This window comes from Rhinatrema bivittatum, chromosome 6 (assembly GCF_901001135.1).
Source record: "Rhinatrema bivittatum chromosome 6, aRhiBiv1.1, whole genome shotgun sequence".
NCBI lineage: Eukaryota > Metazoa > Chordata > Amphibia > Gymnophiona > Rhinatrematidae > Rhinatrema > Rhinatrema bivittatum.
Window position 1 is genome coordinate 317,450,347 of NC_042620.1, and position 23,580 is coordinate 317,473,926.

At 44.2% G+C, this 23,580-nt stretch overlaps 1 protein-coding gene across 6 annotated transcripts in view; it reads right to left on the bottom strand.

The window, feature by feature from the left end:
• Window positions 1-23,580, bottom strand: part of LOC115094464 (probable E3 ubiquitin-protein ligase MID2) — an 839,223-nt gene that overhangs the window by 679,196 nt on the left and 136,447 nt on the right. For all 6 annotated transcript variants that reach the window (XR_003857558.1, XM_029607549.1, XM_029607550.1 and 3 more), the window contains exon 2: window positions 19,402-20,117. Coding sequence is in view for 5 of the 6 variants with exons in the window: in XM_029607549.1 (XP_029463409.1) it covers window positions 19,402-20,061 (660 nt within the window). In the remaining variant the exon portion in view is untranslated. The remainder of the gene's footprint in view (window positions 1-19,401; window positions 20,118-23,580) is intronic.

A 23,580-nucleotide genomic window follows, 5' to 3' on the forward strand; every position in this document is an offset into this window, starting at 1 on the left:
TCCTTTAGCAATATTGAGACACAAGGATTTAATAAACAAGATGCATAACTCATATTTGCAATTATTTGCCTAATTTCATTGTTCGTACCCTGTGAAAATTGATCCCATTTCTTTAGTATGCTGTCTTTGGTGTCAGCTCCGAATGCTGAAGCAAACAGTAACTGTTGGCAAATTTGTGAGACCTTATTAGAGAAGAAATCTGAAAAAACCAGTACAATGGTTGGGGGTCTGAAGCAGGATTTCCTGCCATGTCTAAACTATCTGATATGGTTGTTAAAGATCTTATGGTGGCAAAAAAAATAGATTATTTCTGCATGTAAAATTCTGTGAGAAAAGTAGGACCTTTCAGGGTCTTCTGCTTTCATCCTATAGCTATCTAAAGCCATCCTGTACTCCTCTTGTAAAAGCATGAAGTCCAATTATGTGTTTTTATTTATTTATTTATTTATTTATTTATTTAAAGTTTTTCTATACCGGCATTCGCGATAAATATCGCATCATGTCGGTTCACAATTAACAAGTGGATAGGAACAAAATCAAAAAATAACATTTAGTAATAAATAATAATAATAATAATAGTAGTAAAAAACATAGATCAAGAGAAGGCTAAGGAATGCAGTTACAATAAAACAAGGGAATAAAATAACTTGGATCTGAGAAAAGAATGCAGGGGTTTAAATTAAAAGAATATATATGCCAGTCAATGTGCTTATAGCATTGATGAATTGCCCTTTTTATAGTATTATTCTCGAGGAAGGGAGAGAGTTGTTCGTGATTGTTGAGTTATTTATCAAAATTGTGGGTGGAAGTGGGGCAAGGAGGCTTATGGGACTGAGCTCCAGATGTTTTAAGTACCTAGCAACACATCTGAGTGGCAAGTATTTATTTATTTATTGACTTAGGATATTTATTGCCCGCCCTTACATGCTTCATGGCTGGGTACAGTAAAACATTACATAAAAATTAGGGGTGAGATTGTGCATTGTTGGAAAAATACTCAAGCTCCATCTGAGGAAATGTACCATTAAAGAAAATGTAGACTTAAATGGAGAAGCTTACATTTCAGAGTTTGGATCTCCCATATAAACATATGCAGATTTGGAAGTCTTTTCTAGGTTATGTGAATAGAGGGATGGAAAACTGTTTAGAACTCAGAAACCTCAAAATTGATGTTGGATGTGAAGAGGGGATGTTGATTGCCAAGATAAGGATGGCTGTACTGGTCTATATTAGGTGTTCACAGTAATTTCTTCTTGCGATAAAATATTGATTGGCCTTCTGCGTTCAGCTTGTACGTAACCAGCATGTGGAGTTAGGGAAAGAAAAGCAATTTTATCAAAGGTTCCATATTTCTGTTGACGCTTTGCAGCGAAAATGGAAATGGTTAAAATGTCATTTAATGAGTGCAATTTCTGCAGGTTCATATTCAATTCACTAAACTTCACCCATCTGTCAAACTATCTGGGAAGAATTTGCCAATATATTTCATTGTTCCCTCGAAAGAGCTTTACCAGCATTCCATTTGATTTTCAGACATGTTGACTCAAACCTATCTGGGAGTAGTTACCAGAAGACTTTGCTGCAGCTGCTTTAAAAAAAAAACAACAACGAACTTTCACAGCACATTCAAGATAAAGTTTGTAAATCAAAGATCTCCCAGATTTGTTTCTCATCACTGCTAAAAGTCCTCTGAAACTCTATCTGCCCTGCTATTCCTCTTCTTTCCCATATCACATGCATTAACTCACCTAACAATTATCACTTGCTCAAGAGCACAATTAAATCCAAGACTATGGAGCAGGACCAGACAGAGATTCTTGCTGCTCTGCGTTGTTGCCCTGCCGTTCACCCCATCTGGCAATAATGTTTACCCTCAAAGCTGCTTTAAAGTTGGTAATACATTGGGGATCGGTGCTAGGCTGACTGCTACCCTTCCAGTTGAAATATAACTACAAAACCTTTAAAAAAAAATGGGAGGGAAAAAAGCAACCTCTAGCGTCTAAGGGGGTTATTTTCTAAGGGCTTATCACAAGCGATACGGCCATATCACGTGCGATAAGCCTCTATCGCATGCGAAAAGGCTCTTTTCGCGTGCAATAGCATGCAAATTAGATTGGGCAGAGTCGGGGTGGGGGGCGGAGTCGTGGCGGGGAGGGGCGGAGTCGGCGGTGGCTTTGCTGCCAGCGATAATGTTACTAACATTATCGTTGGCAGTAGCGTGCCGAAAAGCATCACCTTTCACGGTGGTGCTATTCGAAGCGAAAGCCGGCAGCCGGCGCACCGTGGCTGCCAAAATCACAGCACCGTGGCGTGAAGGCTGAGGGCTTTCGCAGCCCCCCCCCCCCCACCCCCATTTTCGCAGGATTCATCATTCTGCGAAGAATCCAGGCCTAAGATGGCATATTTATTTAAAATATGTATTACCCGCCTTTCCAAGGTTCAGGGCGGGGTACAATAAAAAGATCCATAATGGGTCAACATGGAAGCAACGACGAATACAAGTAATCAAATGGAAAACTGCTGTAAGCAAAGCATTAAACAGATCAGATATTGGAATTATAAATCACTCAGAAGAGAGAAGTCTTTAATACTTTTCTGAAATGCATGGTGTTTCTCTTGGAAAGGAATTTCACACAGTGGGACCAGCTGTCGAGAAGGTGCATTTCCTGGTTTTATCAAGCCAAGCTAATCCGGCAGAGGGAACATCTAACAGTCCTTGACTTGAGGACCTTAGTGAATGACAGGGCATATACAATTTTAATCCATGGAGAGGAAACATCAGTAAAGTATGGATTATTGTAGCCAGTTTATTGAACATGGTAAGTAATGGGGAGCCAATGGAGAGAATGCAATGCTGGGGTGCTATGATCATGTAAGGGCATATTTGTTAAAAATTAAGCAGCGGAGGTTTATATTATTTGTAATGGACAGATTACATTCGGTATGCTGGGAGGCCAGTAAAAAGTGTGTTACAATAGTCAAGCCCGGAAAATAGGAGAGACTGAAGCACCGTGCGAAATATAGAAGAATCTAGAAGAGGTTTCAAGTGTCTTTAATAATAGGAGTTTGAAAATTAAGTCTGGAGTAACTGCTTTAATGTGGTCATGCATGAATAGAGGTGAATCAATGATAACTCCAAGATTACGGACAGAATTGGATATAACAATCTCCTGAACTCTGAAAACAATTTTATCAGGAATATTTGTAATGGAAAAGCATGAAAGAACAATGTTTTCAGTTTTATTAATGTTTAAAGTGAACATGTTATGTTTTAACCAGGCATGGATGGAAGATAAACAAAGAGCTGAATTGTTCAGTTTGGGACCATGAAGACCTTAATAGAAAAATGAATTGTATGTCACCTGCGTACAATCCGTAGTGCACCCCAAGGCTTGCTAGCAGTTGGCATCAAGCAGATGTTAAACAGTGCCACTGAGAGCATGTTTGAGCCTTGGGGTACCTCAGAGGAAAGAGAAACCCAAGAAGGGACACTATCACCAAAGTCGACTTGTTGAGATCGATCAGAAAAATAGTCAGTGAACCATGACAGAACCATGCCAGTAAAACCCAAAGAGCCCAAACGAGAGAAGAATAGAGTGATCAAAAACTTAGAATAATACGATTTAGCAAAGAAATTAAAAGGACATTTTTTTTTCTTTTTGCTCAGGAAGGCTTGCTTGGTGGGCAAGATAGGGATACTTGCATCCTGGAGAGACCAGGATTCTCCCTCTTATTGGATGTGGAAAATCGCACTCCAAGCCTTATTGCAGATGGAAAAATTGGAGTCCTCTCAAGCACAAGAGAGCTTTCTTGGTGATCTCGGAAGCACATCTTCAATCGCTTTTTCCAAGAGTCAGGAGTGAGGTAGTTAATTCTCTGTAATACTGTCCTATATTAATAACTTTTTTAGGAGCTCTGGATTTGCTTATAACTTTTATCTCCAAGACTCTTTCCTTTATCTTTTTCCTTTTTCTTTCTCTAGCTTTTCTGTTCTTGTTTAGTCCCAGGAATAAGACAGAGTTGGGTGAGAAGGGGAATTGGGAGGTAGGTAGGTAAAGGATATTCTATATTATTAATTTCATATTATTTGAATTTGTTTTTTCTTTTATGTTGGATAGAAAATACAACACAAATGATTCATGTGGAATTGTTCAGTATAGAAAGGAACTATGTACACTAAAAGGTGATTTTTTAAAGTCGTGCGCAAGCGTCCATGGACGCGCAGTTCCCGCTGTGCGCACATGGATGTGGCAATTTTATAACATGCGCGTGTCAGCAAGCACATTTTATAAAATACGATTCCCATTTTTATGCGGGCGGGTGGCGTCTCGCACGTGCAAGGGGGGGATTTTTAAAAAATATATGCATGGCGACACAATCGGGCCTACACCAGTTCCCTCCCAGTCCGCTCCAATGAAGAAGCGGACTGGGAGGGAACTTTCTTATCCCCCTTCCTATACTCTGCCTCCCCTTTCCCCTCTCCTCCCCAATTCCTTTTCTTTTTAATTTTGAAACTTACTTTATAGATGAAGTAAGTTTCGCACACCAGCCAGTTGCCGGCACACGCTTCCCCGGGACAGGGCCTAATGGCTGCTGTCCTGGTCGGCCCCTCGCCCAGACGCCGGTCCCCCAGCCCGCCCCCTTCAAGGAACCCGGCACGTTCGCGCGTACCAGGGGATACGCGCGTGGCTGGGCCATTTTTAAAATGTGCTCAGCACAAGCACGGCACGGCCACACACTTATCTCCCAGTTTTTTAGCGCACTGGGCTTTTCAAATTTTGGCTTAAATGTTTGTTGTCCCTGTTCACTTTAATAAAAATGTTAAACATTAAATCCAAGTCTATCTATTGGGCCTAGGATTCTTTACACTCCAATTTCATAGGAAAGTTGTAACAGTAGCAGATACAATGAAACAGAGGGAAATTTCCAAAGATATTTTTGCTGGAAAACAGTACTTAATCCACGGAAATGACTTTTAGAAAGTTGCCATCCCCATGTGTGGTTAAAGTTACGTGCACACAGGCAGGGCAACTTTCTATGTGCACAAGAGAAGGGGCTGGGGAGGGGTTTGCACTTAGGTGTCAATGGATGTGGCTAGTTTTTCTGGGTCAATTTTCAAAGTAAAAGTATGTGCAAACTTTCACTTTGAAAACTGGTGCAGAATTACCCCCAGACTTTGCATTGGTGCAGATATGGTGCACAGCATCAAAAGAACAGACTGACTGTGTTATATGAGCCCCACAGGGATCACTCAACAGGAAAAAGCTCCAGAAGTCAGAAGAGTGGATGGAAGGGAAGGAGCATTAGCGATCTCCCTCAGGAATCAAACGTCAACCTTGGAGACAGAACGCTTAGTCAATGTACAGTAACAATAATGTAATAAAGAGACATGGCAGCCTAATTAGATTATTTTAATTAATATAGTCTGAGGAATAACTCTGCAGTTATTCTCATCAGAATAGATGTAGAATCCCATGTCGTCATGGTATTCTGCTATTCCATATAGCCTTTCTTCACAACCAGCCTTTTATTATTAATTGCAGTCTCATTAATGACCAGAACATTGATCATGTATGAAGTTGTGTGGCTGCCATGTAAGTCCACTTGAATATATGAAAATAAAGGCAAAAAAATTAAATAAAACCAGAACAGTTACATAAGGTTCAAAGCAGTATAGAATCAAATAGGTAGAAAGGGTGGCAGTTGCCTAACTGGAAGAAACTGCAACCTGTGCAAACCGGGCCAGCAACAGCCAAGGTACAAAGGTGCGGCAGTGTGGTCATGAATCCAACAAAATGGTGTATAATGATAGCAGCGTGGAGGGCGCTGACAGAGCAGTAGCCTGGAGCTGTAAACTTCTAGCAGAGTGCTTTGCTCTAATAGAAGATCTACTAAGGAGAGTATTTCGCACATTCAGGTTTTATTTAAGCACAGTGAATTAGAAATTAGAAGAATTTAAAAAATATCTTTGCTAATTTCTCTGATACTTCCTATACAAGAACCTTCTGGAGAAAGAACAGAAGCCTTTTTTTATGTCTTTGAGTATTTTCACTCTTCAGTGCCTACCAGGTGTTGTTATGCTGCAGTGGAGAGGCATTTCATTGTGGCGACTGTGCTATACAGCCCTATTCACTGGTGATGCAGATTAAAAAAACATATCACCGATGGCCAAAAAGTGGATTTTCCCTGGCATCAAAACAAACACACTACAGAATGTATGGAATGGATTTTTGGGGAGGCCTAAATTAAAGAAGAATGGAATATTTTCGCTCTCAGCAGCTGGCAAACTTCAGCTAAAAGGTTTATTGGCATTGCAGCCAGGACCACAAACACCCCCTTCTTGCTTCTCCCCCACCTCAAAAAACCAAGAGGTCCATATTCAGAAGTTACCAGCTGAATGAATATTTGGGCACAAATCTGGCTAAATTCTAGCCGCCTAATAAGTTAGGAAGCTAGAATTTAGCAGGCTAAGTTTGGGCATTCCAGGGAAGCTGAGTTAACTGGCTAACTCCAATATTCAGAGCTAGCCAGAAGGCTTAGCCAGCTAAATCTGGTCAGGCCAAAGAGCTGCCCTAAAGTTAGGTGGCTATAATTAGCCAGCTAACTTAGACCTAGATTTATCATTTTGCTATAAATTTCGAAAGAATATGCCTGCAATAATTTATACCACTGTAGGAGGTGCAACTAGTAACTCAGGGTGAGGTTTTGGTGGTGACCTAGGTTTGGGGGGGCAGTATTACATGCACAGTCAGAAGTACAAACAGCACAGTAACATCAGTGAAGATCTGATGTGATTTGGAGTGAGGAAAGGTACACAAAGATGAGATTTGTACATTGTACTCTCAACCTAGCTTGATAGTAGCTAGGTAGAGAGTGCATCTCTCTCTTTCTCTCATTAGTGATTTTTAGCACAAATCCCGTTTCGGGCATATCACACAGCATAACGCCAGGAAAAAACCCACGATAGCATGTGTTATGCTAGCACACGCGATGCTAAAAACCCATCATTTTAAATTACTCCACCCAAACTTCTCCCATTTGCGAAAAATTTTACAATTTGCATATGCATCTCACAATGCGTTATTTATCACAGGAATTATGATGTTATCGCAGGCGTTAGGACCCTATCGCCCACAATAAGGCCCTAACGTGATTTGATAAATGACTCTGTAAGATAGCTTGCTATATTAAATAGTATGGTTTCACTATTGAATATACCTCCAAATTTAGCCAGATAAGTTTATCCTGCTAACTTTGCTAGTTGGACTGTGTCAGAATATGAACCTCCAAGTTTATAAATGCCGCAGATTGGAATACATTTTGAAATATTTTGCTATAATAGAATTTCTACAAATTTTCTTACTGAACAATTTTTCATAAGACATTCATTTGAATTCTCATTCATAATCAATTGTTCTACATTTTGGTCACCCTCTTTTTTTCATGGCATTTTGTAGAAGTGTTGCTGTATGTAACATGGCTTTACACGATCAGAGTTTGTTGTTTCCTGTGAAATCGAATAGTACATTTGGGTGCATTGAGAGAGGTATCGCTTGTAGAAAGAAGGAAGAAATGTCTCTGTATGGATGCCCACCTTAAGAACTGGAGACCACATCTACAAAAGATGGAGGCTATTCAAAAGGGCCTCCAAAATGTTACATGGCCTACTCGATAAGCCATACACAGCGAGCCTGAACGTTTCCAAATGGCCTGCATTGGCAAGAGCATGTCACTTCTGATTAAAAGTGACATCGGTGGGCCGGAAGTGATGTCCTTGGCTGTTGGGGGAGGGGAAGAGAACTCCTCCTTCCCACTCCTCCAACCTCTGAAAAATACAAAATTGTTCTTCCAAGGGGAATCCCCTCAAAGACACTCACTGCACCCCCCCCCTCCCCATCTTGAAAAAGCTCCTAATGTGGCCCTCGGGCCCAGATGTTTGTCCACTCATTCTCTAGAAGAAAAAAGGGGAAGGAAAGATATAATACAAGCATTAAAATACCTAGCAGGCTTCAATACTACACCTGAAAAAAACATTTTCAAAGAATGAAAAGCTCAAGGACAAGGGGGGGTCATCAAATGAAGCAAAAGGGAAGACAGTCTTGAGGATTGTGAGAAAACATTTTTCTACTTCCAGCAAGTTACAGGAGCCAAAACGGTGGGAAACTTCAAGCACACATGGGATAAACACAAAGGGGCCTTATTGGCAGCTAAAAGGCGAGAGGGAAGGGGAAGAGCCGTGACAGCACTGGAGGCAGGTACAAATGTGGCAGGCTGGATGGATCAAGCGATCCTTTTCTGTGGACGTTTTCTGTTTATTTACGCAATTATAGACTGCAGTATCTACTGTTCCATGTGCTGTACAACTAACAACAAACAATCATAAAATCATCAAACAATGTTACTCAAAAAGGTGCAAAACAGTAAAGCCTGAAAACAAACACCATGCTGACAAAACTCAGTAGGGAGCTGAAATCAAACCAATCAAGCACAACAGCAGCTACAATGTAAACATATGGAAATGTCATTTAAGTCCACCAAACCCGGTGAGCATCTGAATGTTATGCAAAGTACCCTGTTATCATTACTGTACTAATTTGGCTCTGTAGAAAACCAGGAGGACAGAAACATTTGCACTCTGGGCTTCCTGGTAATATGAAAAGGGCAGTTCCGGAAAGGGAGTACACAAAGTAGAAGCAGTCCAGAGAGTGGCTGCAACGCAGTGAGATTCAATTACCTAATCAAGTATTCCCTAGAGCAGTGGTTCTCAACCTTTTTTTGGCCGGGACACACCTGACAAATGGTTCTCACATGCGTGACACACTGAACATGTGACCATCACGGGGCTAAATGTAAACATGCACTCTGCATCCACAGGAATCCTCTCAACCCCCAGCAATGAGTGCAGAGCAGATCTAGGGCATAACCCGTACAACTCACCATACAAAAAAAAAAGATATTCTGGTTCTGATGACATCTCAGTAAAAGCAAAACAAATTCCCTTTACTACCAGGCACAATAGCCTTCCTTATGAAAAGACAGTAATTTACCACTAATGTATGTCCTATTGAGAAAACACATCAAATAAGATTGATACAAATGCCTACATGCTAGTAAAATACCTCACTTTGGTCACACACCCAGAACTGACCTTCACCAAGTAGAGAAAAAACACAAATTATAAATATGGAGACAGAAACTGGAACGGAAAACCAAAAAAGCCACTCTGCATACAGTGCGAACCTGGAGAAATGGAAAGAGAAATATAGCACCTAACAGACTCAGGATTTGCAATAATGCACACAAACTAACCTGCACAAAGTTACACCTGTATTACGGAACATACGCAAACAGTAATAACCCTATCTAAGAAATACAACTATTAAACCAGGCCATAAACACTAAAACATTTCCTATTGGGAAAACAGAATAAGCCAAGATGCTACAGAGCCCCACACAGAAATCATTGTAAAGTTATACCAAAAATGATACAAAACAGCTGCTAAACAGAATAATATTCAATTAAATACTCATAAAAATTATTAAAACATGTCCAAATATCAATAAAATACTTCAAAACAGCAGACATCGCATAATACCCAATAATTAAAATGGCAGTCAATCAAGAAAAATAAATTTAAAAAGCCACCTTTACTTACCCTCTCCAGCAACTCTCCTACTCCTTTCCCTTCCAGGCCAATAGCACTAACCAGAAGCAGCAAGGGCTGCTGAAGCTCTGTCTTCGATCTTCTTCCTTAGCACCCACAACCAGTCACTCACAACACACACACCCCCAATTAGACCCCACGACCAGTCTCGGTCTCTTTCACACCAGTCATCTTCCTGACCAGTTTCTCTCTCTCAATCACACTCATGTTCTCTTATATACAAGCTCTCAATCACACACAAAAGCTCTTACACCCATTCACACCAGCTCTCACCCAGGCTTCCATTCACACCCCTACACACAAGCTCTCACCCAAGCACCCATTCACACCCAATGACACAAGCTCTCACCCAGGCATTCATTCACACCCAATGACACAAGCTCTCACCCAGGTACCCATTCACACCCACAGACACAAGCTCTCACCCAGGTACCCATTCACACCCACAGACACAAGCTCTCACCCAGGCATTCATTCACACCCTCAGACACAAGCTCTCACCCAGGCCCCCATTCACACACAAGCTCTCACCCAGGCACCCATTCACACCCTCAGACACAAGCTCTCACCCAGGCATTCATTCACACCCTCAGACACAAGCTCTCACCCAGGCCCCCATTCACACCCTCAGACACAAGCTCTCACCCAGGCACCCATTCACACCCACAGACACAAGCTCTCACCCAGGCACCCATTCACACCCTCAGACACAAGCTCTCACCCAGGCACCCATTCACACCCTCAGACACAAGCTCTCACCCAGGCATCCATTCACACCCACAGACACAAGCTCTCACCCAGGCATCCATTCACACCCACAGACACAAGCTCTCACCCGGGCATTCATTCACACCCAATGACACAAGCTCTCACCCAGGTACCCATTCACACCCACAGACACAAGCTCTCACCCAGGTACCCATTCACACCCTCAGACACAAGCTCTCACCCAGGCATTCATTCACACCCTCAGACACAAGCTCTCACCCAGGCCCCCATTCACACACAAGCTCTCACCCAGGCACCCATTCACACCCTCAGACACAAGCTCTCACCCAGGCACCCATTCACACCCACAGACACAAGCTCTCACCCAGGCATCCATTCACACCCTCAGACACAAGCTCTCACCCAGGCACCCATTCACACCCTCAGACACAAGCTCTCACCCAGGCACCCATTCACACCCTCAGACACAAGCTCTCACCCAGGCACCCATTCACACCCTCAGACACAAGCTCTCACCCAGGCATCCATTCACACCCACAGACACAAGCTCTCACCCAGGCACCCATTCACACCCTCAGACACAAGCTCTCACCCAGGCATTCATTCACACCCAATGACACAAGCTCTCACCCAGGTACCCATTCACACCCACAGACACAAGCTCTCACCCAGGTACCCATTCACACCCACAGACACAAGCTCTCACCCAGGTACCCATTCACACCCTCAGACACAAGCTCTCACCCAGGCATTCATTCACACCCTCAGACACAAGCTCTCACCCAGGCCCCCATTCACACACAAGCTCTCACCCTGGCACCCATTCACACCCTCAGACCCAAGCTCTCACCCAGGCACCCATTCACACCCTCAGACACAAGCTCTCACCCAGGCACCCATTCACACCCTCAGACACAAGCTCTCACCCAGGCACCCATTCACACCCTCAGACACAAGCTCTCACCCAGGCACCCATTCACACCCACAGACACAAGCTCTCACCCAGGCACCCATTCACACCCTCAGACACAAGCTCTCACCCAGGCACCCATTCACACCCTCAGACACAAGCTCTCACCCAGGCACCCATTCACACCCCTCAGACACAAGCTCTCACCCAGGCATCCATTCACACCCACAGACACAAGCTCTCACCCAGGTACCCATTCACACCCTCAGACACAAGCTCTCACCCAGGCATTCATTCACACCCTCAGACACAAGCTCTCACCCAGGCCCCCATTCACACACAAGCTCTCACCCAGGCACCCATTCACACCCTCAGACACAAGCTCTCACCCAGGCACCCATTCACACCCACAGACACAAGCTCTCACCCAGGCATCCATTCACACCCTCAGACACAAGCTCTCACCCAGGCACCCATTCACACCCTCAGACACAAGCTCTCACCCAGGCACCCATTCACACCCTCAGACACAAGCTCTCACCCAGGCATTCATTCACACCCTCAGACACAAGCTCTCACCCAGGCACCCATTCACACCCTCAGACACAAGCTCTCACCCAGGCATCCATTCACACCCACAGACACAAGCTCTCACCCAGGCATCCATTCACACCCTCAGACACAAGCTCTCACCCAGGCATCCATTCACACCCACAGACACAAGCTCTCACCCAGGCATCCATTCACACCCTCAGACACAAGCTCTCACCCGGGCATTCATTCACACCCACAGACACAAGCTCTCACCCAGGCATCCATTCACACCCTCAGACACAAGCTCTCACCCAGGCACCCATTCACACCCTCAGACACAAGCTCTCACCCAGGCATCCATTCACACCCACAGACACAAGCTCTCACCCAGGCCCCCATTCACACACAAGCTCTCACCCAGGCACCCATTCACACACAAACACACCAGCTCTCACCAAAAATAACTTCTTCCTTCACTGCAGGGATGGGCGCCAGTTCAGCCATGGCTTTAATCCGGCGGGCCTTCTTTTTTTGGTGCCACGGGGATGGGCGCCTCAGTCAGAGGTCGGGTTTCCTCTTCATCGCTAGGGGTCGGGTTTTCTCTTCTCCGCTACGGGGATGGGCTCCCGTAGCGGCCTTGCACCGTCGCGGTCGGGTTTCCTCTTCACCGCTACGGGGATGGGCTCCCGTAGCGGCCTTGCACCGTCGCGGTCAGGTTTCCTCTTCACCGCTACGGGGATGGGCTCCCGTAGCGGCCTTGCACCGTCGAAGTCGGGTTTCCTCTTCACCGCTACGGGGATGGGCTCCCGTAGCGGCCTTGCACCGTCGGGGTCGGGTTTCCTCTTCACCGCTACGGGGATGGGCTCCCGTAGCGGCCTTGCACCGTCGCGGTCGGGTTTCCTCTTCACCGCTACGGGGATGGGCTCCCGTAGCGGCCTTGCACCGTCGCGGTCGGGTTTCCTCTTCCCCGCTACGGGGATGGGCTCCCGTAGCGGCCTTGCACCGTCGCGGTCGGGTTTCCTCTTCACCGCTACGGGGATGGGCTCCCGTAGCGGCCTTGCACCGTCGGGTTCGGGTTTCCTCTTCACCGCTACGGGGATGGGCTCCCGTAGCGGCCTTGCACCGTCGCGGTCGGGTTTCCTCTTCACCGCTACGGGGATGGGCTCCCGTAGCGGCCTTGCACCGTCACGGTCGGGTTTCCTCTTCACCGCTACGGGGATGGGCTCCCGTAGCGGCCTTGCACCGTCGCGGTCGGGTTTCCTCTTCACCGCTACGGGGATGGGCTCCCGTAGCGGCCTTGCTTCGTCGGGGTTCTACACTGCTATTCCTCCCACCTCACCCCCGGGCAGTGCCATGCCTGCCTCACCGGCCAATCAAAGGCTTCCTCCCTTCTTCCTACTCCCACTGGCAGGTGGCAGGGAGGAGGCTTCCGATTGGCCTGCGCGGGGGAAGGCAAAATGAAGGAGGCTTCCGATTGGGCAGTGGGGGTAGGAAGAAAGGAGGCTTTCAATTGGACCGCGGGGGCTGGAAAAAAGGGAGATGGAAAGTACAACGGGGTAGTGGGACACCGGGAGACGCGACACACCGGTTGAGAAGCGCTGCCCTAGAGGAGCAGAGAGAGAGGGTAGTTATAATAAGCATACTCAAATACCTCAATAAGAGACACCGTACCGGGTCAAACCAACGACCTGTTAAGCCCTTTTGTTCAATCCCAGAAGTAAGTGGTTGTTCCATTCCCCAATTCTACCTGGTCGTTAATGGAGCTGTCCTCCCAAAACATTCCCAATCCTTTCTTAAACCCAGCTATCTTACTGGCCTTGGCCATATCTTTCAGCAACAAATGCCATAGCTTAATTTTATAAACAGGCTGGAAAACTCCCCAGACACCACAGCACATGAAACTTGCCACCTGGTGGCCCCTGGCACCAGGAAAATCAAAGAAGAATCAAGGCACACGGCAACCCCCACACACACACGTAGCGGGAATGCCCATCATTGAGTAATGGGAAACCTAACCTAAGTTCAATCTCCCGTTCCATCCCCTATTTCTTATTAAATCCCTATTTGGAGACCCTCCTTATAATGTCATCCTGTGGACCCTCAACTCACAATACGCCTTCATCTGCGACTTAGTGGCTAATGGGGCTGTGTTGGCAGGGTAGAGTGGGGGTGAGTGAGTGGGAAAGGGAGGTGTACGCAGGGTTTTCTGTATGTGTGAGTGGGGGGTGTGAGGGTTTTTGTGTTTGACTGGGTGAGGCTGTATGAATGTATGTAACTGAGTAGGGGCACTGTGTGTATCAGTTGGTGGGGGAGCATTTGTGTGGGAGACTGGGTGGGAAATATGTGTATTTAAGAAGTTTGGTACTGTGTGTGCACGCAAATGGTTGGGGGCTATGTGTGTGCCTAAGTAGGGCGTGATGTGGAAGTGGACGTGTGTTTGGTGTTTGTGACTGGGTGAGGTGTATATGACTGGATGTGTTTGTATATGTGAGTGGGTGGGGGCTATGTGTGAGGAGTCTGATGGGTTATGTGTGAGGACGAATGTGATATTTGTGAGTGGGTGAGGCATATGTGAATGTAAGTGTGAGATGGGGCATGTGTGTGGGTGTGAATGGGGGTGTGAATGGTTGGGATGAGGGGTGTGTGTGTATGTGTGTCAGGGGTGCAGGGGGGAAGCCATTCTCCCCACAGTACTCCCATCCCATTCTCATGCTTCCCTTTTCTCTCTCCCTTCCTCTCTCCCCCACCACTGTAGTCCCCTTTCTCTGCCTTCTCTCTCCCCATCCCTCACCTCAGTCCCTGTAGCAGTAGCACTCTGTCTGCTGCCGAGGCCTGCATTCACCAATAGCCATGCCATTCAATACACATGGCAGCTCATGTTCCTCGGCTGCCAGAGCTTGGCCTCCCTGCCAGCTGCATCACTGCTCCAACCCATGGTCTTTTCTACAGATGGCGCCTGGCCTCCCTGCCAGCTGAGCAGCTCTGTTACTCTGTCACCATATAACTCGCTCCCTACGGTGTTTTAGTCTCCTCTTCAGCCTGGTTGCCGTTTACCCATGCATGAACATAAGAAGATAAAAAGTGCCATGCTGGGTCAGGCCACGTCCATCAATCCCAGCATTCTCTGTCTGACAGAGGCCCTGTCTTGGACACAAGTATCCGGCAGATCCCCAATAGCTGATTTATTTCTCGTATCTCACTTCCTAAACCCTAGTGTTGTTTGAAATGGTAAATGACCATTCCCTATTTTCGCGTTCCACCCCACTCATGATTATCTTAGCCCTTCTCAGTTGTCTGTTTTCCAAGCTAAAGAGCCCTAATCTGTTTAACCTTTCTCCAAAAGGGAGTTCTCCCATCCTCTATCATTTTTGTCGACCTTCTCTGTACCTTTCTAAGTTCGCTATGTCTGTTTTGAGATGGGGCAACCAGAACTGCACAAAATAATTCTGCACCATGGGTCTATACAAAGACATTTTGATATTCTCAGTTTTGTTCTCTATTCTTTTCCAAATAATTCCTAACTTTCTATTTGCTTTTTCTGGCCGCCACTGCACAACACTGAGCCAAAGATTTCAAGGTATTGTCCACAAGGATTCCTTTTCCTGGATGGTGTCTTATAACACAGAACCCAGCATTGTGTACCTGTAGTTGGGATTATTTTTCCCTACCTGCATTACTTTGCACTTGTCCACATTAAATTGCATCTGCCTGTCCCTCTTGCGAGGGAAGGCTGTTCATTTTTCAGAAATTCTAATAAAATGAGTTGAAAAAAATTTGCAACTGCCATTTAGATGCCCAGTCTCCTAGTCTCACAAGGTCCTTCTGCATTTCTTCACAATCTACTGATATTTTAATGACTCAAAACAATTTTGTCTCATGTACAAATGTGGTCACTTCACTCGCTGTTTCTCTGTCCAGATCATTTATGAATATGCTAAATAGCACAGGTCCAATACAGATCCCTGGGGCACTCCACAACTACCTTTCTCCATTTGGAAAAATGACCATTTAGTACTACCCTCTGACCTCCTAATTTCCTGAGAAGTCTCTAATGAGGGACTTTGTCAAATGCCTTCTGAAAATCAAATACACTACATCAACCATCCCACCTTTATCCATGTGTTTATTTGCACCTTCAAAGAAATCTAGTAAATTGATAAGGCAAGACTTCCCTTTACAAAAATCATTTATTTTTTATTTACATTCTGCCTTGCAGCCATTTCAAAGAGGATTACATTCAGGTACTGTTGACTCTTCCCCATTAAACCAGGTCTATCTATGTGATCAGTAATTTTGTTTTTAAGAATAGCTTCTACCATTTTGCCCAACACAGACATCAGGCTCACAGGTCTATAGTTTACCAGATCACACCTGGAGCTCTTTTAAAAAACTGGTGTCACCCAGGCCACTCTCCAGTCACCTGTACTGTGGCTGTTTTAAAAGATAGGTTGCAAATCACCAGAAACAGGTCTACAATTTCAAGTTTGAGTTCTTTCAGAACTGAGGTGAATACCATCCGGTCCCAGTGATTTGTATTCGTTTAGTCTGTCTGATTAATTTCATCCTCCAGTGATTTTGTTTAGTCACTCAGTCATGAAGATCAAAAAATGTTTCTTATATATATATGACCCTGACATCCTCCTCAGTAAAAACAGAGGCAAAGAATTCATTTATTTTTTTCTGATATTTCCTTGTCATCCCTCACCACCTCTTTTACCCCTCAGTCATCCAGTGGCCCAAATGTCTCCTTTACAGGCTTTTTGCTTTGAATGTACTTGAAAAAGCTATTATTACTTGTTTTTACCTCTCTGCCAAACTTCTTTTCAAATTCTCTCTTAGCCTGTTTAATTACTTTTTAAATCTAACTTGCCAGTGATTATGTTCTTCCCTATTTTCCTCATTTGGGTCTGCTTTCCATCTTGGAATAATGCCCTTTTGGCTTTAATTGCCTCTTTCACTTTACTATTAAACCATGCCAGCTGCTTTTTGGTTTTCCTTCGACCTTTTTAATGCACGGAATATATTTTGTCAGGGTCTCAAGGATGGTAATTTTAAACAGGTTCAATACCTCCTGCAAGGTTTTAACCTTGTGAATTGCTCCTTTTAGGTTTTTTTTTCTAACAAATTTCCTCATTTTATCATAGTCTCCTCGTTTATAGTTAAATGCTACTTCAGGAGCTTTCCTTAGTATTCACCACCCAGTGATTCTGTCAAATATTATTACATTATGACCAATGCTGCCAAGCGGATCCACCACCGTTATCTCTTGCAACAGGCCCTCCATTCCACTGAGAATTAGATCTAATAATATAGTTCAACGACCAGCGGCTGCTTGAAGCAGTCATTGATGGCATCTAAGAACTTTACCTCCCTTTGCATGTCCTGATGTGACATTTACCCAATCAATAGATAATTGAAGTCTCCCAATATTATTGCATTGCCCATGCACAGAGCAACACACAGCATGCGTGCACAGGGCAGCACAGAGTCAAGAAACATCACCTAAACATGCAAACTGAATCCCACCAATTTTTCACCCACAAAATTTGGTTACAAATAAGATTTGGTTAATCCCTTAAGTGACATATGCTCTAATGCAGATTCATTTGAGTGCTACTCTCTGTATTTTCTCTGGCTGTGAGACCATAATTATAATCATCAAACTAAAACAATTATATAACAATAATATTTATTGTTATAGTGCTACTGATGTATGCAGCACTGTACAATGGTAATAATTACTCATGTACAATAAGTCCCTCCCCTCAAAGAGCTTACAATCTAAGGAGGTCATTTTCAAAGGGGTTACACACGTAAATGTAATATACTATCATAGTAATTTTCAAAAGCCCACTTACTCGAGTATAGTATATTTATTCGAGTAGAACCCAGTTTTACGTGTGTAAATGCTTTTCAGTTCAGGCCCATAGTGGGTAGCTGAGACAATGGGAAATTAAAGTGACTTGCCCAGGTACATCTGGGCCTAATTTAAGTATTAGAATACCAAAGTGTGGCAAATATTTTTGTCCAGCTTAATTCATTTTTCATATTGCAGCTACTTATGCCTCTTTTGGATATATGGATATGCTGTCTGTGTAACAATCAGACCAAAATCTTCAAAGTTCAGGAATAAAATTGAACAAGGTCTAGTTTTTAGTTATATTTGTTTATAATAAAATAATGGTTAGCATTTAAATGTAAAATCATGTTTGAAATTATATTTCATATTTACCTGTGATGACTGATTTCATATTATGCAACAGAAAGTTCTCTTTATAATACAATATATAATATATATTTTCCTCTGGCTTCATTGAAAATATTAAGCTGAGTAACATTTTATGGATTAGTATCATCAGCTGTAAATAGATACCCCAATAGCTGAAACAGGCTCGTTCAGTTTTTTTTCTAGATATATAGCACAAGGTTTCCATCTGTCTTTCTTCTTAATCAGCCTATGAATTCACAAAGAATTTGCTGGCAGATTTCTACTGTTGCAAGATGGAGCATCATTAGCAAACTAGAATAAGACTTTGCTGAGACACCAAGCATCAGATTAATGGAAGGCAGAACAATCACCCAAATGGCCCTTGTGCCAGGAACACTATGTCTGCCTCTTGACACTTTCATATGAAGAGTTTAAACCTTGATGATTGTGGTTAACGCCTACAAGTTTCAAACTTGCAATAGTTCAACCATCTTTCTGCCTAAATAAACAGAACCCATCCAAAAGCAACAAGTCAAGCCACTGACAGTCACTTTCAAAGAGAAACATAACCATCCAATAATTAACCTACCCTGCCTCTCTTCGTGGACCTTACGGTTCTACCATTCTCAGTGTTCGGAGGTGTAATACAGGTGCTTTTTTATTTTTATGGATCACACAATCAGATACAGAACAGTTGTTTAAAAGTAAACCCTATTTCCCCCTCCATCCACATAAATGTATACAAACTATAACTGCACAGCATAATAATCAGAACCAAAGTGCTCTCAGGGACAGCCCAAAAGGTTTGGTTCTAATATACACGAACTTTAAAAATACAGTATTAAACTGATTACATTTAATAAGCAGAAGCAAGCAAGTACTAACAAAGACCAACACCTATTCAATCTATCAACTGAGGATTTTTAAATATCGATCTACAATATATAGAGAGAGATAGATATGTAGATATTTAAAATATGCTTAGGTAGTTTAGTGGCATCTGTCAGGGACTATGCTGATGGTGCTGGATTGGTTATGTCCGTACTTGGCAAACAGCTCGCTTTAGTATGTTCTTTGCAAAACCAGAGGGCCATGGGACCAAAGGGAGACGGAAGGACCAGCCAGCTTGAAGAGAAAGGGGGATGCAGAGTAAGCAGAGAGATCAGCTGACAGCTCGAAGAGAGATGCAGGGATGCGAGGGACAAGCCAAGGACACCGGATGAGGGGGGAAAAAGGGAAAAATGCTCTGACTGGGCTTCACAGGGATGCTGGCATCATTTCCCCACAAATGTTTGGGGGGGGGGGGGTATCTAAGCTAGCATGATACACATTAGCATTACCAACAGAGGCCTTACCTTTAGTTTCTCAAAGCGATCACTCAGTGAGGCAACCTGGTGATCCCTGTGGCGCCCCACCAGTTTGCATAAGGCACAAATCAGCTGATCGTCGGGGATACAGTACATGTTCACCTTCTCATTCTCATGCTCCAAGCAAGCGAGCCCTCGCAGGTGCGTGTCTGGCACAGGCTCCACCAAGCGGTGGCTGGTGAAGGGCTTCTTATTGGGGTGCGTTGCCCGCAGGCATCGGTCGCAGTAGGACACCTCGCACGTGATGCAGGTCTTCACGGCGTCCCGGGGCGGGTCCTGCTCACAGAACTGGCAGGCAATCCTTTCGCTGGCCATGGTGGGGCTGTTTCTGTAGGCCCTTTCCCTACGACTCTCGCTTGGCGAGTTGGGTCCGCTCAAGGAGGCCTTCTGGAAGCGGTCGATAATGTTCTGCAGGGTCACATTCCGCTTCAGCCCCTCTAGGCCTCGGTGGTTCAGCGAGATGACATAGCGGCAGGTCGGGCACTGGAAAGCAGTTATCGGCTCGATGGACTCGCTGGACGTGCAGCTGGAGACCAGAATACGATGGGCACAGTTAAAGCACAGGCTGTGAGCGCAAGGCAGCAGTAACGGATCCTCAAATAACTCCAGACAGATTGGGCAGGTCAGTTCCGACTCCAGTGTTTCCATCTTTAGTTAAAACAGTCCTGCTTCAGAATTAGAAACCAGGGGAGCTGGTTATCTACCTGTAACAGACAAAGAAGGCAAAGGTCACGTCAAAGAATGCCGTACAGAAGTCTCAGCATTAAGGAGTTCATTATAAGGAGTGCATTTTTCGCAATACTAATAACTATCAGAAAATAAATTATGAAAAAGCATATACATATTGCAAAAGTATTGTGAAATCTAATAAAATATTTCCTTTCCCTCAGTTTCCCTCTAGTTATCAACCCTCCCATTCTTAGATCTCCCTCTTACTTGGTTTGAAAGAAAACATTTTTCTAATTTGTCCATCCCAGTGCATTGCAATGGGCCATTAAGACACTTCCACCTTTCTTCTCCTCAGATTCTCCTTCATTTGTGCCATATTTCTGCCTTTAGTGAATTTCTTATTCAAAAAAGCAGATGATAAATCCAAATAACAAAAATAACAACATTTTCATATGAGCATCTCATCTCAGCACCACTAAGATCTGAAATCCCTGCCTTGTGCAAGCAGTAGCATCAGCGGCCTCCCATGCACTACCACAACAAACCTGCACAGCAATGGAGCACAACTGCTCTTATGCCAGCAGGAAAAGGGAAAAACCTCCTGCAGGCAGCTCTTCTGATCAGCCAAACTAGAGATCTGCCACTGCGTCCTCAGGCTGCCAGTCACAAATGTAAGTACCGACTTGTGACAAAGATGCAATGGAAGAGAGCGCATTACATCAAAACAAACAAAGCAAAATACTTTAGCCATGGAAAGCATAGGCAACATCATTTTATGATACAAATGAACTTTAAACTATCTTGTCTCCAACACAATTATAAGTAACGATCTTTTACATCAATAGGCAAAACTCCTTGGCAGCAGAAATGTCACAGAGTTCCTGGAGAAAAACAAGTAAGTGAAACCCATTGCTATGCATGGATTGTCTAGCGCTTTTGAATTTTGATCCTACTGAAAATGATCTCACCCTTTCCAGCGTCAGATCATTTTGAATAGAGTAAGTGCCAGATCCATGCTCCACCTACCACTGCCACCTCTCTTCCCCAGCCCAAGATCTGGACAAGACTAGTGAATTTTCATCAATGGCATTGTGCCTCCAGATGGATGGATTAAACCAGCCCCTAAGCACCTTTTTATATGAGTTGAAAAAGATGAAATCATGCTAAAATCCTGGAAGACTGAAAAACCTATGGCAAGCCATAGGGCACATCCCAGGAAATCACATTTTCCATAAATTGCATGCAACAGTAACTAGAGCACAGCCCTGCCCGCTGCTGATTACTGGAGAATCTCCTTAGGTCTTTCCAATTTGTTCCATTATATGCAACAATGCATCTAGGAAGGAAGAGGGCAAAGACTATTCCTGCTGAGAGAATGCTGATATTTCTGTTGCCCTGTAATACAATTTCATTTGAAGGCAAAAATAGCTGAAAATTATTCCCAACCGGTGTTATTTTCGATGCATGTCAACTTAGGCTGATCCAGTTCAGATCTTCACAAACCCAACTGCATCCTGGCACTTTTCTTACTTAAAAAAAAGGTACCACTAAAGTCCCTCAGTGCAGTGGATTTGAGCTTAAGAAAACCAGGCCTGACGTATAATAAAAATCAGACATAACACACTCTCTGCAACTTTTTGGCCTGGACAAGCAAAGAGTGAGCCTGTGGGGGAACTTGCACTGGCTCCTGTCTCTTTCCCCTTGGTAAATCCTGCTGGTGCACGAAGCAAGAGTACAAAGTACGCACCAGAAAATATGCGCAGAGATTGGATTATGCAATCTCTGGGCATAATGTCCTTACCCTGACCAACGCCGGCCCTTTTATCTGCACAGTGTGGGAGAGGAGACAATAGCTAGGCCATGGAAAAAGGTCTAATTATTGCCTCCATAAACCTGCAGTTGTACCCCTCGACCAAGATTAAATGGCATAAAAAAGTTATTTCACTTTCTTAGTTACTCAGTAATTTGGGGTAAGAAATGAGTCCTTTGTGAGTTTAAATAAAATCTCTATGCCCATCGCAGTCTGTTTATGCTCTCGCTGTAGGCCTTCTTTCTTCCCAAGTCTTTCATTCAAACCCCCTGTAGCACCCTCACATTGCAAGTCCAGTTTTTATCCCAATAGTTTAGCTTGGCATCCTTGTTTTAAGAATCCAATTTTGATAAGCTTCTTCCCAATCCAGCAGGCAGGGTTGATTTTCACCCCATTATGCCCATCCTCTTCCCTACTTCTCCTTCAGTTCCTCCTTTTCATTTTTACTTAGCAAGTAGAATGCAATTGCCTTGGGCTAACAATAAGGCAGTCATCACCCGTCTGTTTTTCCCCTACCTCCCCCCCCCCCCCCCCCCAAGCCCTGCTTTAGCTTAACTATAATAACTAGACCCCTATAGTGGTTAAAAGATGGAAGAGTCACTGTTTCATTAAACTAAGAAGAAAGTTTACTAGTAAACCAAAAAGGAATAAAGATTGCCAACTAAATACAGTAATGCTCATAATTACGGCAGCACACAGCGAGACATCATACATAAAATGGAACGCTGGAATTAATAGTGGCTGTTCCAGGATCACAATTCCCAGGAGTTATGGGAAGGAAGAAACTTGGCTCGCAGTAGCAGCTTCCGTAGAAGCTGCATCATAAAGCACTTTCTAGAATGCTAGGAAATCCAAAAGGCAGAGGACAAATCTGATGTTAAAGCTACAGAAAGAGAAATGAAAGATTAGGGAGAGACTGACTATAGACAGACAGGCAGGCAGCTTGCTCTGCTTCTCACACACACAGTGAACGAGAAAGCTGCATTCCCAAGTTTCACAGTAATACAATCATACAAAATACTATAGTAAAGGCCCACTTTGCCCATGCAGTCTGATTGTACCTGTAGTCAAAGAAAGGAGGTCCACAGGTGGAACAGTAAGACTGAAAAGTGACAAGGAGCAATGTGGAGAGAGATAAGGACAAAGCAGAAATGCTAGACATATTTTTGTGCAAAGTTCACTGAAGAACCACAGATTGTTAGCAAGAGTATGTATGGGAGTGGGATGGATACATCATTTACAGATGAGTGTCTGAATGGAACTAGTAAAATTGAAAGTGTTGGATGGGATGCATCCTTGAACATTAAAGGAACTCCGAGAAGTTCTGGCCGATCTAGTGAAAGACCTGTTCAATAGATCTTTGAAGACAGGAGTGGTTCCACAGAAACGGAGAAGGGCTGATGTAGTCCCGCTACATAAAAGTAGTAGCTAGGATGACCACCTGCCCAGTTTTGGACCAGACAGTCCAATTTTCAAACTAACTGTACAGTGGCTGATTACAGAGATAACTGGATACCATAATGTTCAGTCAAGACCTCATGGACCCTACACCGCCAGCAGCTCGAAGAGAAGCCTGATGGGGACCATAACCTTCCAGCAGCCCAAAGAAGAAAAAAAGGCCCAGCAATGGGCCACCAGCCAATCCCAACCTGCCAATAACCGGAAGAGGAAGAGAGGCCCAGCTTCAG